General features: G+C 39.6%; 1 protein-coding gene across 1 annotated transcript in view; it reads left to right on the forward strand.

Moving 5' to 3' along the window:
- Positions 1-18,927, forward strand: part of ERC1 (ELKS/RAB6-interacting/CAST family member 1) — a 581,971-nt gene that overhangs the window by 412,077 nt on the left and 150,967 nt on the right. Inside the window, exon 18 of the mRNA XM_011967141.1 lies at positions 17,088-17,232. Within this exon, the coding sequence (XP_011822531.1) occupies positions 17,088-17,232 (145 nt within the window). The remainder of the gene's footprint in view (positions 1-17,087; positions 17,233-18,927) is intronic.

The following is an 18,927-nucleotide window of genomic DNA, read 5'->3' on the forward strand; positions in this document are numbered from 1 at the left end:
TGATTCTCCTGCCTCGGCCTCCTGAGTAGCTGAGACTACAAGAGGGCGCCTGGCTAGTTTCTGTGTTTTGTAGAGATGGGGTGTCATCAAGTTGGCCATGCTGGTCTTGAACAACTGACCTCAGGTGGTCACCCACCTCGGCCTCCCAAAATCCTGGGATTACAGCAGCCCGCCCACTGATTTATCCTTAAATCACCACTTCCCAGACTGTTTTCTTGTGTACTAGTATCCCTCAAGGTGTTAAGTGATGTTCTACCCAGAAAAAAGAGAAGGTGGGGATCAATTAAGTTTGGAAAATACTTTATAGGTAGGGTTGGAACTTTTTCACGAGCCAGACTGTAAACTTACTGGGCTTTGTGGGCCATTTGGTCTCTGTCACACTACTCAAATCTCTTGTAGCACCAAAGCAGCCATAGAAAATATGTAAGAAAATGAGCAAGGTTTTGTTCCACTAAAATTTTATTTGTGGCCACTAAAATTTGAATTTCCTATACTTTTCACAAAATGTAATTATTATATGTTATATGTTATATTATTTGGGGTTACAAAAGTATTAGTATTTTCTTTTTCTCAACCATTTAAAAATGGAAAAGCCATTCTTTGCTCATGGGCCATGGGCCAGCTTTGGCCATGGGTGGGCAGTAGCTTGCTGATTCCCGCTTTAAAATATAGCCCCCTATTAAAGATAGGCAACCGACACCATAGAAAGCTTCTCTAAATTCTGCAGCAGTGCTGTTATGACCAGTGTTCCTCAAACATATTTGACCATGGAAATCTTTTGTCGTGCTTGTTTGTTACTGTCTCTTGCTGTACTTCCGTGGAAGGTACTTTTGAGAAATACTGACCTAGAGAATAGCTATGTGTGCCAGAGGTGAAGGTCGGCCTGTGGAGCAGACTATAAAAAACAAGCGAAAGCATCTTGTCTTGATTCCTCTTGCTCTGATCGTCAGCGCTGACTGGTCACAGACAGAATGGTATTTTGGGAAATTGAATTCACTCTTATGAGGTAGGCACCAGTGAACCACTAAAGCCGAGTCAAAGATGGGCTGAATTGAGAGTGGACATGATGAAGTTAATTCCGTCAACCAGCTTCAGAAATGGGAAAAATGGCTTTAACGTAAGGTAGAATAGAAGTGCTGTAAGTGAGATAAAATATTCGGTCCAGGCTGGGTACGGTGGCTTACACCTGTAATCCTAGCACTTTGGGAGGCCAAAGTGGGTGGATTGCTTGAGCTCAGAAGTTCAAGACCAGCCTGGGCAACATGATGAAACCCCATCTCTACAAAATATACAAAAAAAATTAGCCAGGCCTGGTGGCACATGCCTGTGGTCCCAGCTACTTGCAGGGCTGAGGTGGGAGGATCACTTGAGCCAAGGAGGTCAAGGCTGCAGTGAGCTGAGATCACACCACTGTACTCCTGGCTGGGTGACAAAGTGAGACTCTGTCTAAAAAAACAAAAAAGGTGTGTGTGTGTATATAATATATACTTATATTTATATTCTGTTGAGAGGAAGAAGAGATCCAGAGGTCATATGCAAAATACAAACAGTAATAGGTATCGATTTCTATAGTTTTGAAATCTTTACTGCTATTGTTTTAAAATATGCAAAAGTAAAAGAAAAACTTTAAAAAATTGAATTATATATAATAAAATTCTAAAACTTGCTTTGAAATAATCTTTTCAGTTGCTGGGGTTTTTTGTTTTTTTTGTTTGTTTGTTTTTGTTTTTTTTTGTATCTTTGAGAAGTAGGATGTGTGACTCAGTAGGCGGTAAAGGTTATTGCTTTACTATTTTGAGCATATTTTTCCCTAATAAAAATAATGCCATAGCTAGGGAGAGAACCTTCAAATTAAAAACAAGATCACTTTCATTTTAAAAGTCTGCACTTCACATCTTTTTATGCCTACTTTAACTGTATGCCCCTTATTAAAAGGAAAAATTGGTGTAGCAGGCGTTGTTTTTAGATTGTGTCTGGCATATGGCAAGCAGCTAGAACCTATAGGAGGATGCAGAAAAGACGGGATCATCCCAGCTGATGGTAACTTATCTGCCTGATACAAGCGTCGTCATTTGCCCATTCCCACAGAATTTACATACCAGGTGTCTCTTTCCAAACCTGTGTAGGAGAAAAGGTACTCTTACAGTTTTTGCTAACAAATTGATAGCTGATGAATAATAAAATTGTTGAATCATTAATGCAAGAAGGTAATAAGTTACCAGGTTCGTTTTCATCCATTCGGCCAACAAATGTTTTTGGTGACCTCCAAGATCTCAGTAGCCCCAGTGTCTTCAGTTCTCTCTCAGCATCCCAGTATGCAGTCATACATATCCCTGACAGCTTTCATAGGCTTCCTATACAGCTATAGGAGTATATCTTGGATACTTACTCATTGGAGCAGTTCCTACTTTTTTTTTAAGTGTACCACAAATCCCAAAATTAGATATTCAATATAACGTTGGCTATTTTATGAGATCAAGACACAGTTGGATCTTGATTTTGCTAGAGGTGGAGAACTGAGTGCCCTGACACTGCTGAGGTGGAGAACTGAGTGCCCTGACACTGCTGAGGTGGAGAACTGAGTGCCCTGACACTGCTGAGGTGGAGAACTGAGTGCCCTGACACTGCTGACATTCTCCTAGCAAATGTCATAGCAAACAAACTTGGAATGCAGCACAGGCTAAAGAAAGGCAAGCAAGCCCCCTCAGTAGCACAGTGTGGACAGCTGGTATGGACATGTTATCCATCTAAAACTGGGAAAGGTTAAATAAACAGTGGGACAGCGACAAAGTGCAGAGAGTAATTGCTGACAGCATTCAATAATTCTTAAAACAGACGTCTAAGTAAGTAGAAGCATTCTGGAGTTTGGGTTTTGAGAGACAATGTAAGAAGACTTTATTTTCTTTTGGAGACAGACTTCCTAAGGAAAGAAGACAAGATAGATGGTGTAATCCAAAAGTAGACGTATATAACAACAGGTGTACCTTAGTTTGAAGGGACTACGTCTTCGTATGGGAAGATTGTATTCTGAAATTTTCTGTTCATGTTACATACACTATCAAACATGAAGTATAAAGGACGTACTATTGTAAAATAATAAAGACAAAATGAGAGAAAAGGCCAATATAAATCTTTTTATCAGACCATCTCCAGATGTTACTGTGAACCTACTTCGCTTCATCTCTTGAGGCTCAAGCTCAGCTTCCCCTCCTCCAACTTCATCCCCAGATCTCCAGCACAGATCAGTGGATTTAAGACATAATTCAGTAGAGATTTTGACAGGATTTGAGTAAATCCCTAACAGAAACTCCCTTGGCTTGCCAGCTATTTTTAAAGGCAGATATGTAGAAAGCAGAAGATCCTAAATTCACCTATCTGTCTTGTGATAGCCCTTGCCAGGAAAATAGGAGGAGATTTGCACAAGAATGTATTATAGGATGTTCTTATGGTACATGCCTGTAGTCCCAGCTTCTTGGGAGGATGGCTTGAGCCCAGCAGTTTGAGACTATAGTGAGCTGTGATCATGCCTGTGAGAAAACATTGTACCCCAGCCTGGACAACAGCAAGGCCTTGTCTGTTCAAAAAAACTGTTTCGTTGTTGTTTTTTTTTTCAAATAATATGTTAGATAGAACCAACCCATAGAAGTCATCTCTGCCTACTATTTCTAAGTCCAATAATGATCAACATTATGAGTGCCTGCAGTATCATCAGAGTTTAAGAGTTGAAAGTTACTTTGATCATTTTCACTATGGAATTGAAAGATTCTTTTTATATACTTATCGAATTAGGAAAGTACATACAAATGCTAAAAATCCAGTCTTGGCAAGGATGTAGGGAATCAGAGGTATCTAATACCTTAATGTTGGTCTTTTAAATTAGCTCATCTTCCTCTAAAACAGTGGATCTCAAATACAGATGTCCATTCTGGAAACTCAGTAGGTCTGGAGTAGAGCACGGACTGCCATTTTGAATAATTTCTTTCATGTTTTGAGAACCACTATTGTAAAGCAAATCTGACGCTATGTAATGAGCTGTACAACTCTCCACAGCCATCGACCTATCTGTGAGCCTTTCTTGGGTTCTGCAGGGGAAAGCTACTTCCCGCTCATAGATACTTCCCGGTATAGGCACTCTGGATTGATTTTCATAGGCTAAATCATTTAGAATTTCTATATCCATTTTCACTTTAACCGTTATAGTTTGGCATGACGTAAATCTTCTTACATCAACAAAGATAGCGTTTGCTTCATTTTTTCATTCTGGTGTGGAGTAATTTTCTGGAAGAAAATGTCACTGATAGGTCTTTGCTCTGCTCCCTTGAAGTCAGGAATCCAAAATTGTCATTAGTACTGTATTGGAGTCCTCAAAACTTTGACCAAAGTGGGGAAAGAGAAACGTTAACAGCTTTAGGGAAAAGTAGGTTCAGTCGAGGCTTTCTCCCTGAGCATCAGTAATTGTAGCATGGTGAGGGGTTGAATAAGCAATCATTTTAGGTCAAATAAAACACATTTTCTTTACAAGTTCTGTCAAAATAGGTAGACATTAGGTAGAATCCAGGAATCACTTCTACACTCAACAGAAATAGAGACAACTCACTAGGACGATGACTGTCGGGAACAGTCTAAGATGGTCTTAGTTCATTTTGTGCTGCAATAATAGAGTACCACAGACTGAGTAATTTATAATGAACAGAAATTTTGCCTTATAGTTCTGGAAGCTGGAAAGTCCAAAAGCAAGAAGCTGACACCTGACAAGGGTCTTTTTGCTGTGTCATCCCATGGCGGAAGGGCAAAGAGAGAGTAAGAGAAAGGCAGAACGCAGGCGAAAGGAGGCCATACTCCTCCTTTTACAGAGACCCCGCTTCCTTGTTAACAGACCGACCCCCACGATAACGGCATTAATCCATTCATGAAGGCATAGCAGTCACGGCCTAACATACCCTAAGGGTGCTACCCATTAATACTGTTACAAAGGCAGTTAAATTTCAACATGAGTTTGGGAGGGAATAGTCAAACCTTGGCCCACTCTCACTGAATTGATGTTGTTTTCCTTTCTGTTATAATGTTTCACCATAAATTGTAGTTCCCTACATACTATATTGAAAGAACTATTGGTCTCTGTATATTTGTGTATCACAAAAGAGTTACGTCATCTTTAGAGTCTTCTGACATGGAGAATATATAGATACATTTTATATACAATTTGATAGTTGACTAATTCTATAGATGTAGGCTTTTTTTTAAAGAAAGATACTATGTGCCATTATTTTGGAAATTAATGTAAATCTTAAAAAATGTTAGTGGTTCTTATTCTAAACAGTAAATACCAAATGAGCAGACATTGTCCTGACAAAGGTATTCCTTTCTCCTCTGGCATCTTCTTTTTTTGTTTAAGAAGGCATTCTGAGGCATGTTGTAATTTCTTAATTTCTCTTATAATATTTTTATTTCGCTTATATTGTCTGTTTTACTGTTGACAGACATTAAGTATAATTCAAAAGTAAAGAAGCGTAGAATATAAACAAGGATCTGGATGTCATACTCAGCAGAAGGGACTCTCTAGTCATGAAGAAAATGAAGCTTGGCTGTGAAGTAGAAGAATATTTCTATCAAAAAATAAGAATGTTGGAACGAACTTAGGATCCAATAGAGTCTCACAAGAGTCATATAGGTGATTTTACACTTACTTCATTGGAGCTGTCATGGCTCAAATATATTTGTGATCCTTTTCTTGGAAATTGCTTTCAGAGCCAGTTTGCAGGATGCCCCTGAAAATAAATATGTATTTACACCTCATTGTGATCTGTAAAACATGTCACTCTGATTCATTGTCCACAAGACTTGGTGTCAAAATTAAAATTCAGTTTAATAAATAGGAGATTTGTCATAATTCCAAATATTTAAATAATGCAATAAAACTTTGAAGCCAGCTTAAAGAGAAATTTGGCAGCATCACTAGAATAAGTTTTTGTGTAACTTTCCAAAATTAATTACCCGAAGAACATATCTTTCATTTCAAATATAAGTACAAGTATATTTTATAAAGGAAGCAGCTAGATAATTTTGCTAAAGTAACATTTAAGGAAATACAGGGCTGGGGACAGTGGCTCACACCTGTAATTCCAGCACTTTGGGAGGCCGAAGTGAGAGGGTCACTTGAGCCACGGACAGCAGCCTGGGCCACACGGCAAAACCCCCTCTCTGATATAGATGGAGGGATACATACATACATACATACATACATACATACATACATACATACATACATACATAGAAAGAAAGAATTAGCTGGGTATGGTGGTGCCAGCTACTTGGTATGGAGTCCCAGCTACTTGGAATGCTGAGGTGGGAGAATCACCAGAGTCTGGGAAATCTAGGCTGCAGTTGTCTGCGATCTCACCACTGCACTCCAGCCTGGGCGATGGGAGTGAGACTCTGTCTCAAAAAAAGAAAAAAGGTGGGCATAGAGGATGAATGGAAGATACTCAAAGATAGACCCACTAAATTGACGAGATGCTATTTCAGTCTCTGGCCTAAAAAAATAATGGCCTGTTTTTATTAAACTAGTAAACAATTTGTAGAAATGCATGATTTGATTAAATGAGTTTTGGAGGCCACCTTCATAAGGGAAGCTAGAACTGTACTTAAATACCAGGAGTCCTGCTGCCTCCTTAATCTTGACACTAAAACTAAGACCTCTATCTAAAACCTTAGCCTAAATTCCCATTCTCCCGTCATGAACATGGAATGAAAATCCGTCATGAGTTGGTTTTCACGAAAGTGCCCCCAGGAAAGCAAAGCTCCGGAACGCTGGGCCACAGAGTACCACATTTGTAAGACCATGATTATTCATTAAAAACGGAGGGCGTAGTTTTTGGAAGGCCTTTGCTTAGTATGGGATGAAACTAGCAGCTCGACTCTGTATGCAGTGTGGGGGAAAGAGTGGAAAGAATGTCCAGAGTTCCCTGGGACCTTCTTTAAAGCCATGGGGCTGAACTGTATTTAAAATATTCACAGAAAAGCACCTGGACTCCAATGCTACTTAAAGTCATTCTGTGTTTCCATGCAGTTCCTTATTTGCTTTTAGACCTTTTATCTTCAAGTTGTTTTATTTTGTTGCTAGTATTTCTTCAGGTGTCATGATCTTACAGCCCTGTAGAAGATAAGACGCCCTATTGGGTGCATGTGAATTTTAACCAAATATTGGAATTCCTATAAATACGTCATTTCTTGAACAGATTTTCAGTATCACTATAAATGATGTGTAACATTAAGTGACCAAAAACAAGTCATTCACAGAGATTCTGCATCATATTCAGTCGGACAGCACTGAAGCTGTGGTTGTATATTTTTAACTAGACTCAAGAAAAAAGGACATCAGGACCCCAGCAAAGTTGGCAGCATTCCCCAGGTCTTATGAGTTCTTCTGCCCTAGGCCTTTTCTCATCTGCTTTGTCCATCTGATCTTGGCACTTGCCAGCTCTGCCTTCTTAGTCCAGCAGTGGCTAGATAAGAACCAGTGATCTTTAGAAGTCTCTCTCTCTCTCTCTCTCTCTCTCTGTCTGTCTGTCTGGAGAATACAGTAAAGAGTTGGAAAAGAAGACTCGAGGAAAAAATATTCATAGGGTAATTGGTATCTTCCACATTATTTAAATTTGGAAACATAAACGTACTTTGTGCTTGAATCATACTAGGGGAAATAAGCCAGATACAAAAGGCCAAATGCTGTGTGATCCTACTTGTATGAGGTACCTGGAGTAGTCAGGTTCAAACACACGGAAAGTAGAATGGTGGCTGCCAAGGGCCGGAGGGGGCAGAGGAGGGGTGTTAGCATTTCACAGGCAGAGAGCTTCTTTTTGGAAAATGAAAAATCTTTGGATATGGATGGTGGTGACAGTTGCACAACAATGTCAGTGTACTTAATGCCACAGAAATACATGCTTTAAAATGGTTTAAAATGGTAAATTTTATGTTACCTATATTTGACCATAGGTTTAAAAAAAAGTGCTTATACTCATCATGTTTGCTATATGAGAACATTCCTCATTCAGAAGATTTTATGGTTTTTAAACTAACATGTTTGAGAAATGGTATAAATACAGTGAAGTGCAAACATTTGAGATGTACATTTTCGGAGTTTGTAAAGCTGCAGTCGTTTCCAGGAGCTTCTCTCTGTCCCTTTCTACTCACTCTCCACTTCCCACTGCAGCCCCTGGCAACGGCTGATCTGCCTCCTACTGTAGATTAGAATACAATTCATTTTTATATTTTTAAACAAATTTGGAGTATATAAACTTGTTTTTTAACAAGGGGAGATACAAATGTCGAGTTTTTGCCCATCTGAGAAGCAGGTAGAGGCTTTACAGCAGAAGCCTCAAGAGCACAGTACAACTGAGCCTTCTCAACTTGCCATACTCTTGTATGAATATGCTCATTTTTCAGAAGAGGTGAAGGAAAAAACTGAAGGCAAGTTTTCCACCCACAATTTTGTTCAGTCAGTGTCATTTACTAAGCTATCATCACCAGCAGTTTCTGCCTTTAGGATGTTAATTTTGATCCTTTTCAAGAACTTGTGAAAAATGGAAGTCAGTCCATATTGGGATAACTTCTCTACCCATTCCCTTGTGAGCGTATTTCTTTCCTTTTTTTTTTTCTTTTTTCTGGAGACAGGGTCTTGCTCTGTCACCTAGACTGGAATGCAGTGTGGTACAATCACGGTTCACTGCAGCCTCGACCTGCTGGGCTCAAAGGATGCTCCCACCTCAGCCCCCCGGGTAGCTGGGACTGTAGCATGCACCACCAGGCCCAGCTAGTTTTTTTTAATTTTTTTGCAGAGATGAGGTTCCACTATGTTGCACAGGCTGGTCTCGAACTCCTGGGCTCAGATGATCCACCTGCCTCAGCCTCCCAAACTGTTGCCATTACAGGTGTGAGCCACCGAGCCCAATCACGAGTGTGTTTCTCACCGTGTAGGTCAGTTCCTTTCCCTTGTTCTAGGAGATGGAGAAACATGAGATGAGCAGCAAATGAGAAACTTGAACATGGTGCTTCGCACAGGACTTGCCATCGTGCTGCAGGAAGGCTGTGCGAGGCGGGACCCCAGCGTGCACTGTTGGAACAGTGCCCTAAAGTAGCCTATATTTGGTGACCTTTGAAAGTTTCTTTGTAGCATTTAAGCATAAATGTGATAGTTATTTTAGTTATTTTGTGTCGCATATTCATTGACTAGCACAGCAGCCTTTCACTTAGAGTCCTACCTGCAGTTCTTCAATCCAGGAGCCAGACAGCAGCATTTTATTCTTCATTCTTTAGGAATTGTTTTTGTAATGTAAGATTTTTACTTCTAACACATCTCTAGTAGTAGCATCCTGGCCTTTCTCCTTGCAGAACCTTGTAATCTCTCCTCGTTACCTTCAGCTCAGTCTTTCTAAGACCTTGCTTTACTTCTCTAAAACTTTTGGTATTTCTGTATTACGCACAAAATCAAATCATTTCTCATTCAGCATTTTTGTGTACCCTCTGCCTGTCGGTTCTGGTCAGAACCCTCAAGGATTTCACATTCTGTGTTTATTCCTTAGGCCACCATTCCAGACCATCCCTACTCTGATTTAGAGCTACCTCTTCAGCTTCTCTGCCATTTCCTGTCCCTGTAGACACTCCCTAATCCAGTTCTACGATGTGTCCTCACATGTGACTGGTGCTTTCACACTTGCCACTCTGTCTTTCTTATTACTCTGTCAAAATAGGGTCCGTCTCAGTTCCCACGTCCTTAGCCTGAGGTGACTCCTCTCTGCTGCACCACTTCAGCATTTACTGCCCAGGCAATATATTTGGTACTTACCATTTATTGTTTCATCTCATTAGTTTTATTAAAATCTTAGAGTTGAAAATGACAGTCTCACCACTGAAAACAAAATTACTTGCACAGTATCTCTCATAATCTCTTTAAACACGTAGTCATGGAAAGATCTATAATTTTTTGGCTTTCCAATTCTACTTATTAACAAATATTAATGCACTAGCTGTTCCTTTTATAAACCAAAGTCTCTCTCTTTTATGACTTCCCCCACTTTGGTGACAGTTGTGCCCTCTGGACAAACACAGATTCAATGTTCTGTTTTTGCAAAACCTACCTTAAAAATTTTGGTAGCAGTGATTGTGCTATGTTAGTAAATCTTTTTAGATTAACATACCCTTATATAATCCCACTATGTCATCTTCCTTTGATACCTTCTACTTTTGTACCCTCTTAAATTATGGTGTATAGAATTGAACCTAGTGAACTAGGTGTCAGCTGTTCAGTTGGAGAAAACACAAGTCTTTCTTTCTTTAAATGAAATGTAGATTGCCCAAAGCTCATGTTTTCTTTCTAGTTGTAGTTTCTTTTATGTTTATCTTCCTTATGCGCTCTGCTCACTTGCCTGGATGCTACTGGCCTGGGGGGGAAAAAATGCCTTAAAAGTACGGTGAAATACAGCTTCAGAATAGGTGAAAACACTGAACAGCTGGGCAACCACCACAACAGACAGAAATGAAGTCAGAATCAGAGCAGCTATTGGTTCAAGATACGTTTCTTATGAGCCCACTCTGTGCTGGGAACTATTCTTAGCATTTGGGACACATTAGAGAATAAAACAGACGAAGATCCTGTCTTTGTGCAGTTTGTATTCCAGCCATTCCTAGGCACAGGCTTTGGGCAAACGGTGAAGACTAGCAGATACGATCAGTGTGTCGAGTAACTGCAGCCCTCAATAAAATAAAACAAGAAAGCTGAAGCAGTTTCGGCTAATGCAATGTAGAACATTAACAATATTTGAAAGCTTTTAGTTTTCATAAGGTTGATGTAAGGATTAAATTACTTAGTTAAGGCCGGGCGCGGTGGCTCACGCCTGTAATCCCAGCACTTCGGGAGGCCGAAGCGGGCGGATCACAAGGTCAGGAGATTGCGACCATCCTGGCGAACACGGTGAAACCCCGTCTCTACTAAAAATACAAAAAAACTAGCCGGGCATGGTGGCAGGTGCCTGTAGTCCTGGCTTCTTGGGAGGCTGAGGCAGGAGAATGGTGTGAAGCCAGGAGGCGGAGCTTGCAGTGAGCTGAGATTGCGCCACTGCACTCCAGCCTGGGCAACAGAGCAAGACTTCATCTCCAAAAAAAAAAAGTAAAAATAGCAGCATTATGATAATACCTAAAAGATAGACACAACCGAAGTGTCCATGATGGATGAATGGATAAAGAAAATGTGGTATGTGCATACAATGGAATATTGTTAAGCCTTGAAAAAGGAGATTCTGCCACATGCTACATGGATGAACCTTGAAAACATCATGTTAAGTCAAATGAGCCAGTCACAAAAAGACAAATACTGTTTGATTTCACTTACGGGAGGTACCTAGAGAAGTCAAATTCATAGAGATAGAAAGTAAATGGTGACTGCCAGAGGCTGGGGGAGGTGGAAAGGAGGAGTTATTGTTTATGGGTGTAGTTTCACCTTTGTAAGATGAAAAGAGCTCTGGAGATTGGTTGCACAACAATCTAAATGTACTTTACTGAACGGTTCACGTATAAATGGTTATGGTAAATTTTATGTGTGTTTTACCACAACTAAAAAAAATCTAAAAGATAAAAATTAATGAGCTAATAAACCGAAAGACCAATAAACCAGAAACGTTAAACAGTTTTGAAGAGGTAAATCATAAACTTACTATAATCAGAGAAACAGACCCTACCCATGTAGAAGAATCAAAAAACGTTTACAGAGCAAATGCCTGTTAATATCATCCAAACTGTGTAAGTGCTGAAAGAAGATGCTGAATGGAGAGAAATTAGCAGTTAAGTGAGAAGCCAGATTTTGAAGGAGAGAAAGCTACAGGCATTTCAGGCAGAGGACGTAACATAAACCTAAGTGAAAACACATAGCAGCTCCATGACAGAGTCCTTGGAAGACAATAGGGAAGAAATGGGTTAAAAAATTGTAGGTGATCCTGAATATTAGGCCACAATATTTGCTATGGCAAGAGACCTAATGACGGTGACCTTGGAAAAGTAGGACAGTATAGAATGATGGAGAAATCAGAGAAGAGGCTTTAAGAATAATGCAGGCCCAAGATAAAAGGGTGGGAGTGACCTGCGCATACAAAACAGTGGGTACATTAAAAACTATTAGACAAGAAGAGCCAGCAAAACTTGGATATTAGCCAGTGAGAGCAAAGAAGAAATCAAATGATTTAAATGTGGTCAGCCTGTGGATCCAGGAATATGATGGCTCTATTAACATTAGAAGGGTAATTTGTTATGGTGGAAGGAAAAGTTAATTTCGTGTTGACATTTTACATTAAAGAGATATTTCTGGGCACCTAAATCAAGATGACCCACAGAGGACATAAGATGTACAGGGACCAAAGATGGCGAGAGCAGGCATTTCAGTGAGGTCCACCCACAGAGGCTGTCCCATGGACTGTGGTTTTCAGAGTTTATTTAAGTAGTGTGTCTACCGTAGCCTCTGAAACCTCTGCAAGGGAAGCTGAAGAATCTAGTCCTTAGAGGATATCTTCAGGAGAAGAGATAGAAGAGTAGAAGAGATATATTGGTAGTTTACTACTCACTCTTGGTAGTTAATTGGTTAAATAACAAGGAAGGCAGCAGAATCAAAGGTTTATTTAGTCCATCAGCAAGAGAATCTAGATTTCAGATTTATCTTGAAATTAGAGTAAATTAAACTATTCCTACGTGTCTGTGACATTAAAATGTCCAGAGCTACTTATCTTGTTCTTGTTTTCATCTGGTATTTCTCCAGATGTTTTCAGTATTATAGAATGTATAGAACATGATTACGCAATCATTCAATTTGGCATACTTGGTTGGAGGAGGAGCGAATAATAAACCTTGGTAACATCCCTTCATTCATACTCCTCTTTTTTTGTCTTGCATTTCTGTTAAACGCACACACATACTTAGGACTCATTCAGATTTTTAACCACCATATTCCAATGCTAATTATGGTCTCTTATTTACTGGCAATGGAAGGCTAATGTGGGGGTGGTCTCAAGGATTCAGGAATATTATTCAAAAGCATTTTGAGCTCCATTTGCCTTTGATGTTTGCCTCCAGTTTCTGACATTTGCCCAGAGCGGGGAAGGGGGTAGAGGAGGTGGTCCTACTATTTCCTGAAGCCCAGATGCCGCAGCAGAGTCCTTTAGAGACATCTTGATTCTATTAGAATTTGCAGGTCAAAGGGCAGACTCAACTGGCCTGGTAGTTTCAAGCACCAGGGATAGAGTGAATAGACTACTGTAATGACTTAAAGTTGGATTTCTGCTGCTACCTACTCATTACGCTCGTAATGTGCACGTTGGTCATGCAGCGGGTGGGGGGATTACTAATCGCTTTGAAAGGTTTCATGTCCACATTTTCCTTTTTTTTTTTTTTTTTTTAAACTGTGGAAAAGAAGGGAACAGAACAAGGAGAGTAATTTGACGAGAAGAGCATTGCAGTTCTTATTTTGCCCTGGGCTTGTGGCATACATATATTGCCGTTCACATTTTATGTGCTTGGATTACTCCCTCGGGACTCGTGGGAATGAAGTCAGAATGTGCTACAGTAGCAAGTCTGCTCTCTCTGTGGATGGTCTTCAGTTGGTGAAGCTCTTAAAGTCAGTGATTAATTCCTCTGAGGTTCCAGTTCTTTAAAATATTTATATCAGTATTAGAATAGGTGATCTCAAACCACTGACTCAGATTAAAAGAAATTATAAAAAGGAATGATTTCTGGTAATTTTTATTTTCTTGATAGTTTTCTGTATCTTTCAGTTTTTCTTCAGTGACTGTGTACTGCTTTTATCAGAAAATACTTTTTGTCAAAGAAGCAATTATATGGAATAGACAGCTATTAAAATAAGATTCTTTTTCAATTTGCTTGTTTTTTTCGTTGTGAATTCCATTCCCTCTGAAAAGCAGAGTATTTTTAACATTTTTGAGTTTAGACACTCTCAAGTGTGCCTTGTAAAACTTAATCAGGTAAGTTCAACTATACCATGTCGTCCTTTCTAAGAGATGTATTTGAGGAACAACAATTTTTCTTGTTTCCTAAAAGTCTTTGCTGTTACTGTTTACTACCTTTCACATTCTTGCCTATCCTCCACAATTTTTCCAAGAGGTGGTTCTCCCTCATAGTATCCACTTCAAATTTACCAGAATTGTAACCAAGCGAACAATACTGTCTTTGTCCCTTTTGGAAAATAAAAGAAAAACCTAAAAGCTGGTATACCTATCAAAGATAGACATTACTCAGAATTCACATGATTATGTGTACAATATGTAATCAAAACATTTTATTCTGTTGACTATGAATTGCCCTTCTTAGGCACCTATACATGTAGCAATCAATGTCGGGAGCGTACGTTTTAAATGGAAAGGACAAAGCCATGACAGTCTGTTAGGGAAGTTTTGGAGGATGAGAGCTGTGGTCATAGGAGAGAAAGTTTGATTCCGTATAGTCCGGAGCATGTTATCACTGCTCAGGAAAGAAACAGCATCAGTGAAATAAAATCTCTATTTGAATTGCATAAAAAATCCTTCCAATTGTGTGTCTTATTACAAAGACATTATTCCAGTGGCTCAGACTCCAATGCCACGTTCCTTAAAACTTTGAAATTAGAAATCTAAATTGTCATCCGGTATTTCATATTGTGATTTGCAAACGTGGCATTTTACCCCAGAGATTAATAACTGTACCACACTAGCTGCCCAAGCACACCATTTATGAAAGAGTTTGGAATTCAGTCACGAAGCTTCAACAATATGGAATCATTTTTACCATGTCATATTACAGTATTTTCCTTAAGCATAAAATAGGCCTCAAGTCCGATCACCTTTGTCTTTTGCATTCAGCAAAGGTGCTGGAATTTCAATCTAATTAGATAGAGTAATTTATCTGTCATTCATCTGCTGCTGCTATTTCAGTCTAATTAGATAATTTATCTGTCATTCATCTGCTGCTGCTTGCCTGCTACTAAATGTGTGATTCTGACTATTGGTGCACAGAAATGTAGCGCCCTTACTGGGAAAGCACGCTGCTGCTTCCAGCTTGGTCAGTCTTCGAGCTTCCCAAAAGGGAACAGATGACCGCAATCAACAGGAAGCTGCATCGTTAGACCATCTTGAACCCTTTCACCTTTAAGCTCATTTCGCCACTTAACATATTTTTTTCAAGTGGTCCGTGGATATATTTAGACTGTCATTATCCCTTTAGTGTTGACTGGATCCTCGTGGTGTAAGCTGCCTTCCGTTTCTTAGAATTACGTAGCGTGGGGACAGTGCGACGAGGACCTTCTCTCCTCTTCCAGCAGCAAAACCAGTGAAACGGATCTTTATTTCCATGATGTAAACCGAGCATACATCTTCCACTTGTTAGTTTTGCCTTCAGAGTTGAGTATACCTATGCATCCAGAATAAAGAATAGCCATTCGAATGTTCAGTAGACAGACAGTCTTCCAGTTTGTGGCTAAACTAAAACTCTTCCATATGACTGCTATTGAAGCTCAATTATCTTAACAAAAGACAGAAGCAAGGTTAAACTTGGGCAATGCATTCTCAGATTCAGCATTTCCTCGGGTCAAAAGCTCAGGCCACTTACATAGTTCCTATAAATCAAGCATGTCTTCTTTCATAAAAGATGAGCCGCTGACAAATGCATTTTGGATTATGAAACTAATTGTTCACTAACTTCGTTATGATTATTTTGTAAATTTCTTACATCAGCCTCCCCTCTAAATCCACCTTTTTTTTCTTCGGACGCAAACCATAAAGTAATTATTAGCTAAACCACAAGGAATCTGTAAAGTTTAAATTACTGTTTCAAAGTGTGCAGATCATTGCCAATAAAGCCACAACTGCAAACTTATTTGCATTGATGAGATAAAATGAATGATCGATGTTCATAATGCACCAGGAATAGATGGCTGTGTCTCCATATCCACTTTATTAAAGTTTGCGGTTCGTTGTACACGGTATGCGTGAAAATGTTTTCAGTGTCAGTAATGCCTCAAGTGGTCTGGAAGCTACAGTATAATTATCAAAGGAATAAATTAAATGGATAAAGTATGTAAGTGACAGGATTATTTTTACAGAAAGTAACTTTGTTTACTTTTCAAGTTCAACTGCAACTATAGGAACTCATTTTAAAATATAAAATGAAATACTAAGTTCTTACTAATATAGTTTCTTTTTTAAAGGTTGACAATTTTTATTTATTTAGTTTTTTGAGATAGGGTCTCAGATTGTCCACCCATGCTGGAGTATAATGGTGCCATCTCAGCTCACTGCAACCCCACCTCCCAGGCTCAAGAGATCCTCCTGCCTTAGTCTCCCGAGTAGTGAGTAGTGAGTAGCTGGAACCATAGGCGTGTGCCACCGCACCCAGCTAATTTTTGTGGGGTTTTGCCAGGTCGCTTAGGCTGGTCTCAAACTCCTGGCCTCAAGTGATCCACCCGCCTCGGCCTCCCAAAGTGCTGGGATTACAGGCACAAGCCACCACGCCTGGCCTAAATATTTTTTAAACTTTATTTTATCGTAGTAAGAAGACTTAACGTGGGATCTGCCCTCTTAATCACTTAAGTGTACAGTGTAGTATTGTTAATTACAGGGAGAACGCCATACAGCAGATCTCTAGAACTTACTCATCTTACGTAGCTTAGGTTTTATGCCCACTGATTAGCAACTCCCCGTTTCCCCCTCTCTCTCTTGCAACCACCGTTCTCTCCGTTTGCATGAGTTTGACTATTTTAGATACCTCATGTAAATGGAATCATGCAGTATTTGTCCTTCTGTGACTGGCTTATTTCATTTAGCCTAATATAGGGGAACTTATTAAGATAGCAATATAACAACATGATACAGACATGTAGAGTCAGATTAGCCTGAATGGGATTCCTGGCTGTACCATTGACTCCAAGTGTGAACTTGGGCAAGCTGTGTAAACTCTGAAACTCTTGGTTTTATTACCCTTAAAATGGGGGTAATGATAATAGTAACTTCGAAGAAGTGTTATAAGGGGTAAATTACACTGTTGGCATTTTCTTTCTTTTGCAGGCAAGAAGCTCTTCTGGCTGCCATTAGTGAAAAGGATGCCAATATAGCCCTCTTGGAGCTTTCGTCCTCTAAGAAAAAGACCCAGGAGGAAGTGGCTGCACTGAAGCGGGAGAAGGATCGTCTGGTACAGCAGCTTAAGCAGCAGGTATTATTAAATGCCAGGAGGAGGGTCAGTGGGGCCAGCCTTCACACCGTCTCTACACGGGTCTCTGCCAGCTTGTACTTTCAGGTCTCTTGTTTCCTATTAGACATCTGATCATTGGAGCTAGTTAGTTTCCATCATTAGAGACTTTGTACCTCCACAAATCTGTGTCTAGGAAATGCAGAGCATTCTTGGTAAGAGGGCTGTTTTGGACAATGTCACAGGTCTTCTGTGAGAATGTTTTTTAACTTTGTACAACGGATTGTAGAAATTAGTGAAATTAGCCCATTTGACATGAAAAGGCTTTTTTTTTTTTTTTTTTAACATCCAGCAAGATTTCTATGACAGCAGCCTCTAAGGATATTTTCATGAAAAGATTTTCAGTTATTCAGGATTGGGTAAGCTCTGAAGATAAGAACAAAGGTTGGCCCTTTTCTTTTCCAGCCTAAATGCTCTCAAAATTTAATGCTTTAGTATTCATGTAATGCCTTTTGTTTGTGAAAATAAAAGCTAACATTTTCCCCTTTGATGAGAGTTGCAAGGAGTGTGAATGTACCTAATACACAAAACCATCAATTTAAAAATCGTTAAAATGATAACGTTTTATATTAGACATATTTTTCCACAATTAAAAAAATGGGGAAAAACATTTCCCTTTGAAGATAAGGAGAGTGCTGGATGTTTACATCGGAGCCCTGCTTGAGCTTCAGCGCTCCTCACTGAGTGCTCCTGGCTGTGCGCAGCACCCGCGTCCCCGCCTCCGTGACTTCTGCATTCCCAGTCACGTTGTCTGTCCATTTTGGCTGACCAGGTGTGCTCTTCTCCCTCAAGTCGTGAGACCAAGAAAGAGCTTTTCAAGTAAAGAAAGTTCTTTTTTTCTATTTTTGGAGGTCAGTCATCAACTGATGGTATTTTGGTATAATGTTTACATTAACAAGAATCAATATTTAAACAACGAAGTTATTTTCTCTGTGGATCAAATTAAAACTGCTTAGAAATAGACTTTATATGTATTTATGTCGCACACTTTGCTGAGAAAATACCAAAAGATGTCTTTTTTTGGCAGGATGGATAGTTGACCTGCAAAAAGTAACCCATTGCTCATTCACAAGTGAAAGAAAACTTTTCCAGGGACCTAAAATACCTTTTAGCAAGAAGAGGACATCATCTAATATTTTGACTACCTGTTATGTAAAATAGGAAGAATGTGCTTATTGTTAAAGACATCCATCCAGTAGTTGGAAACTGAAATTTGGCTCATCAAGGCTGATCGTAGCAAATTGGAGGATATTACTGAAGAAGGGAGTTCACTGCTATCTGAGTTTATATATTTAGCAATATCAGTTATCTTAAGTAGTTAGGCTTGAATACATAGGCCTATGATTTAAGCGGTTCATGATCCCTTCACTTAAGACACCAAATAGAATTGAGTATTTAGCAGACCAGAATACCGTACCTCATTCACAGTGGTTTTTGATTACTGGCCTCTGAAGACCATATGTTTTCGTTATGTGAAAATTAAGGAAATTGGCCGAGCACCGTGGATCACGAGGTCAGGAGATCGAGGCCATCTGCCCAACATGGTAAAAGCCCATCTCCACTAAAAATACAAAAATTAGCTGGATGTGGTGGCGGGCGTCTGTAGTCCCAGCTACTTGGGAGGCTGAGGCAGGAGAATCACTCAAGTCCAGGAGGTGG

Source organism: Mandrillus leucophaeus, unplaced genomic scaffold, assembly GCF_000951045.1.
Source record: "Mandrillus leucophaeus isolate KB7577 unplaced genomic scaffold, Mleu.le_1.0 Scaffold79, whole genome shotgun sequence".
NCBI lineage: Eukaryota > Metazoa > Chordata > Mammalia > Primates > Cercopithecidae > Mandrillus > Mandrillus leucophaeus.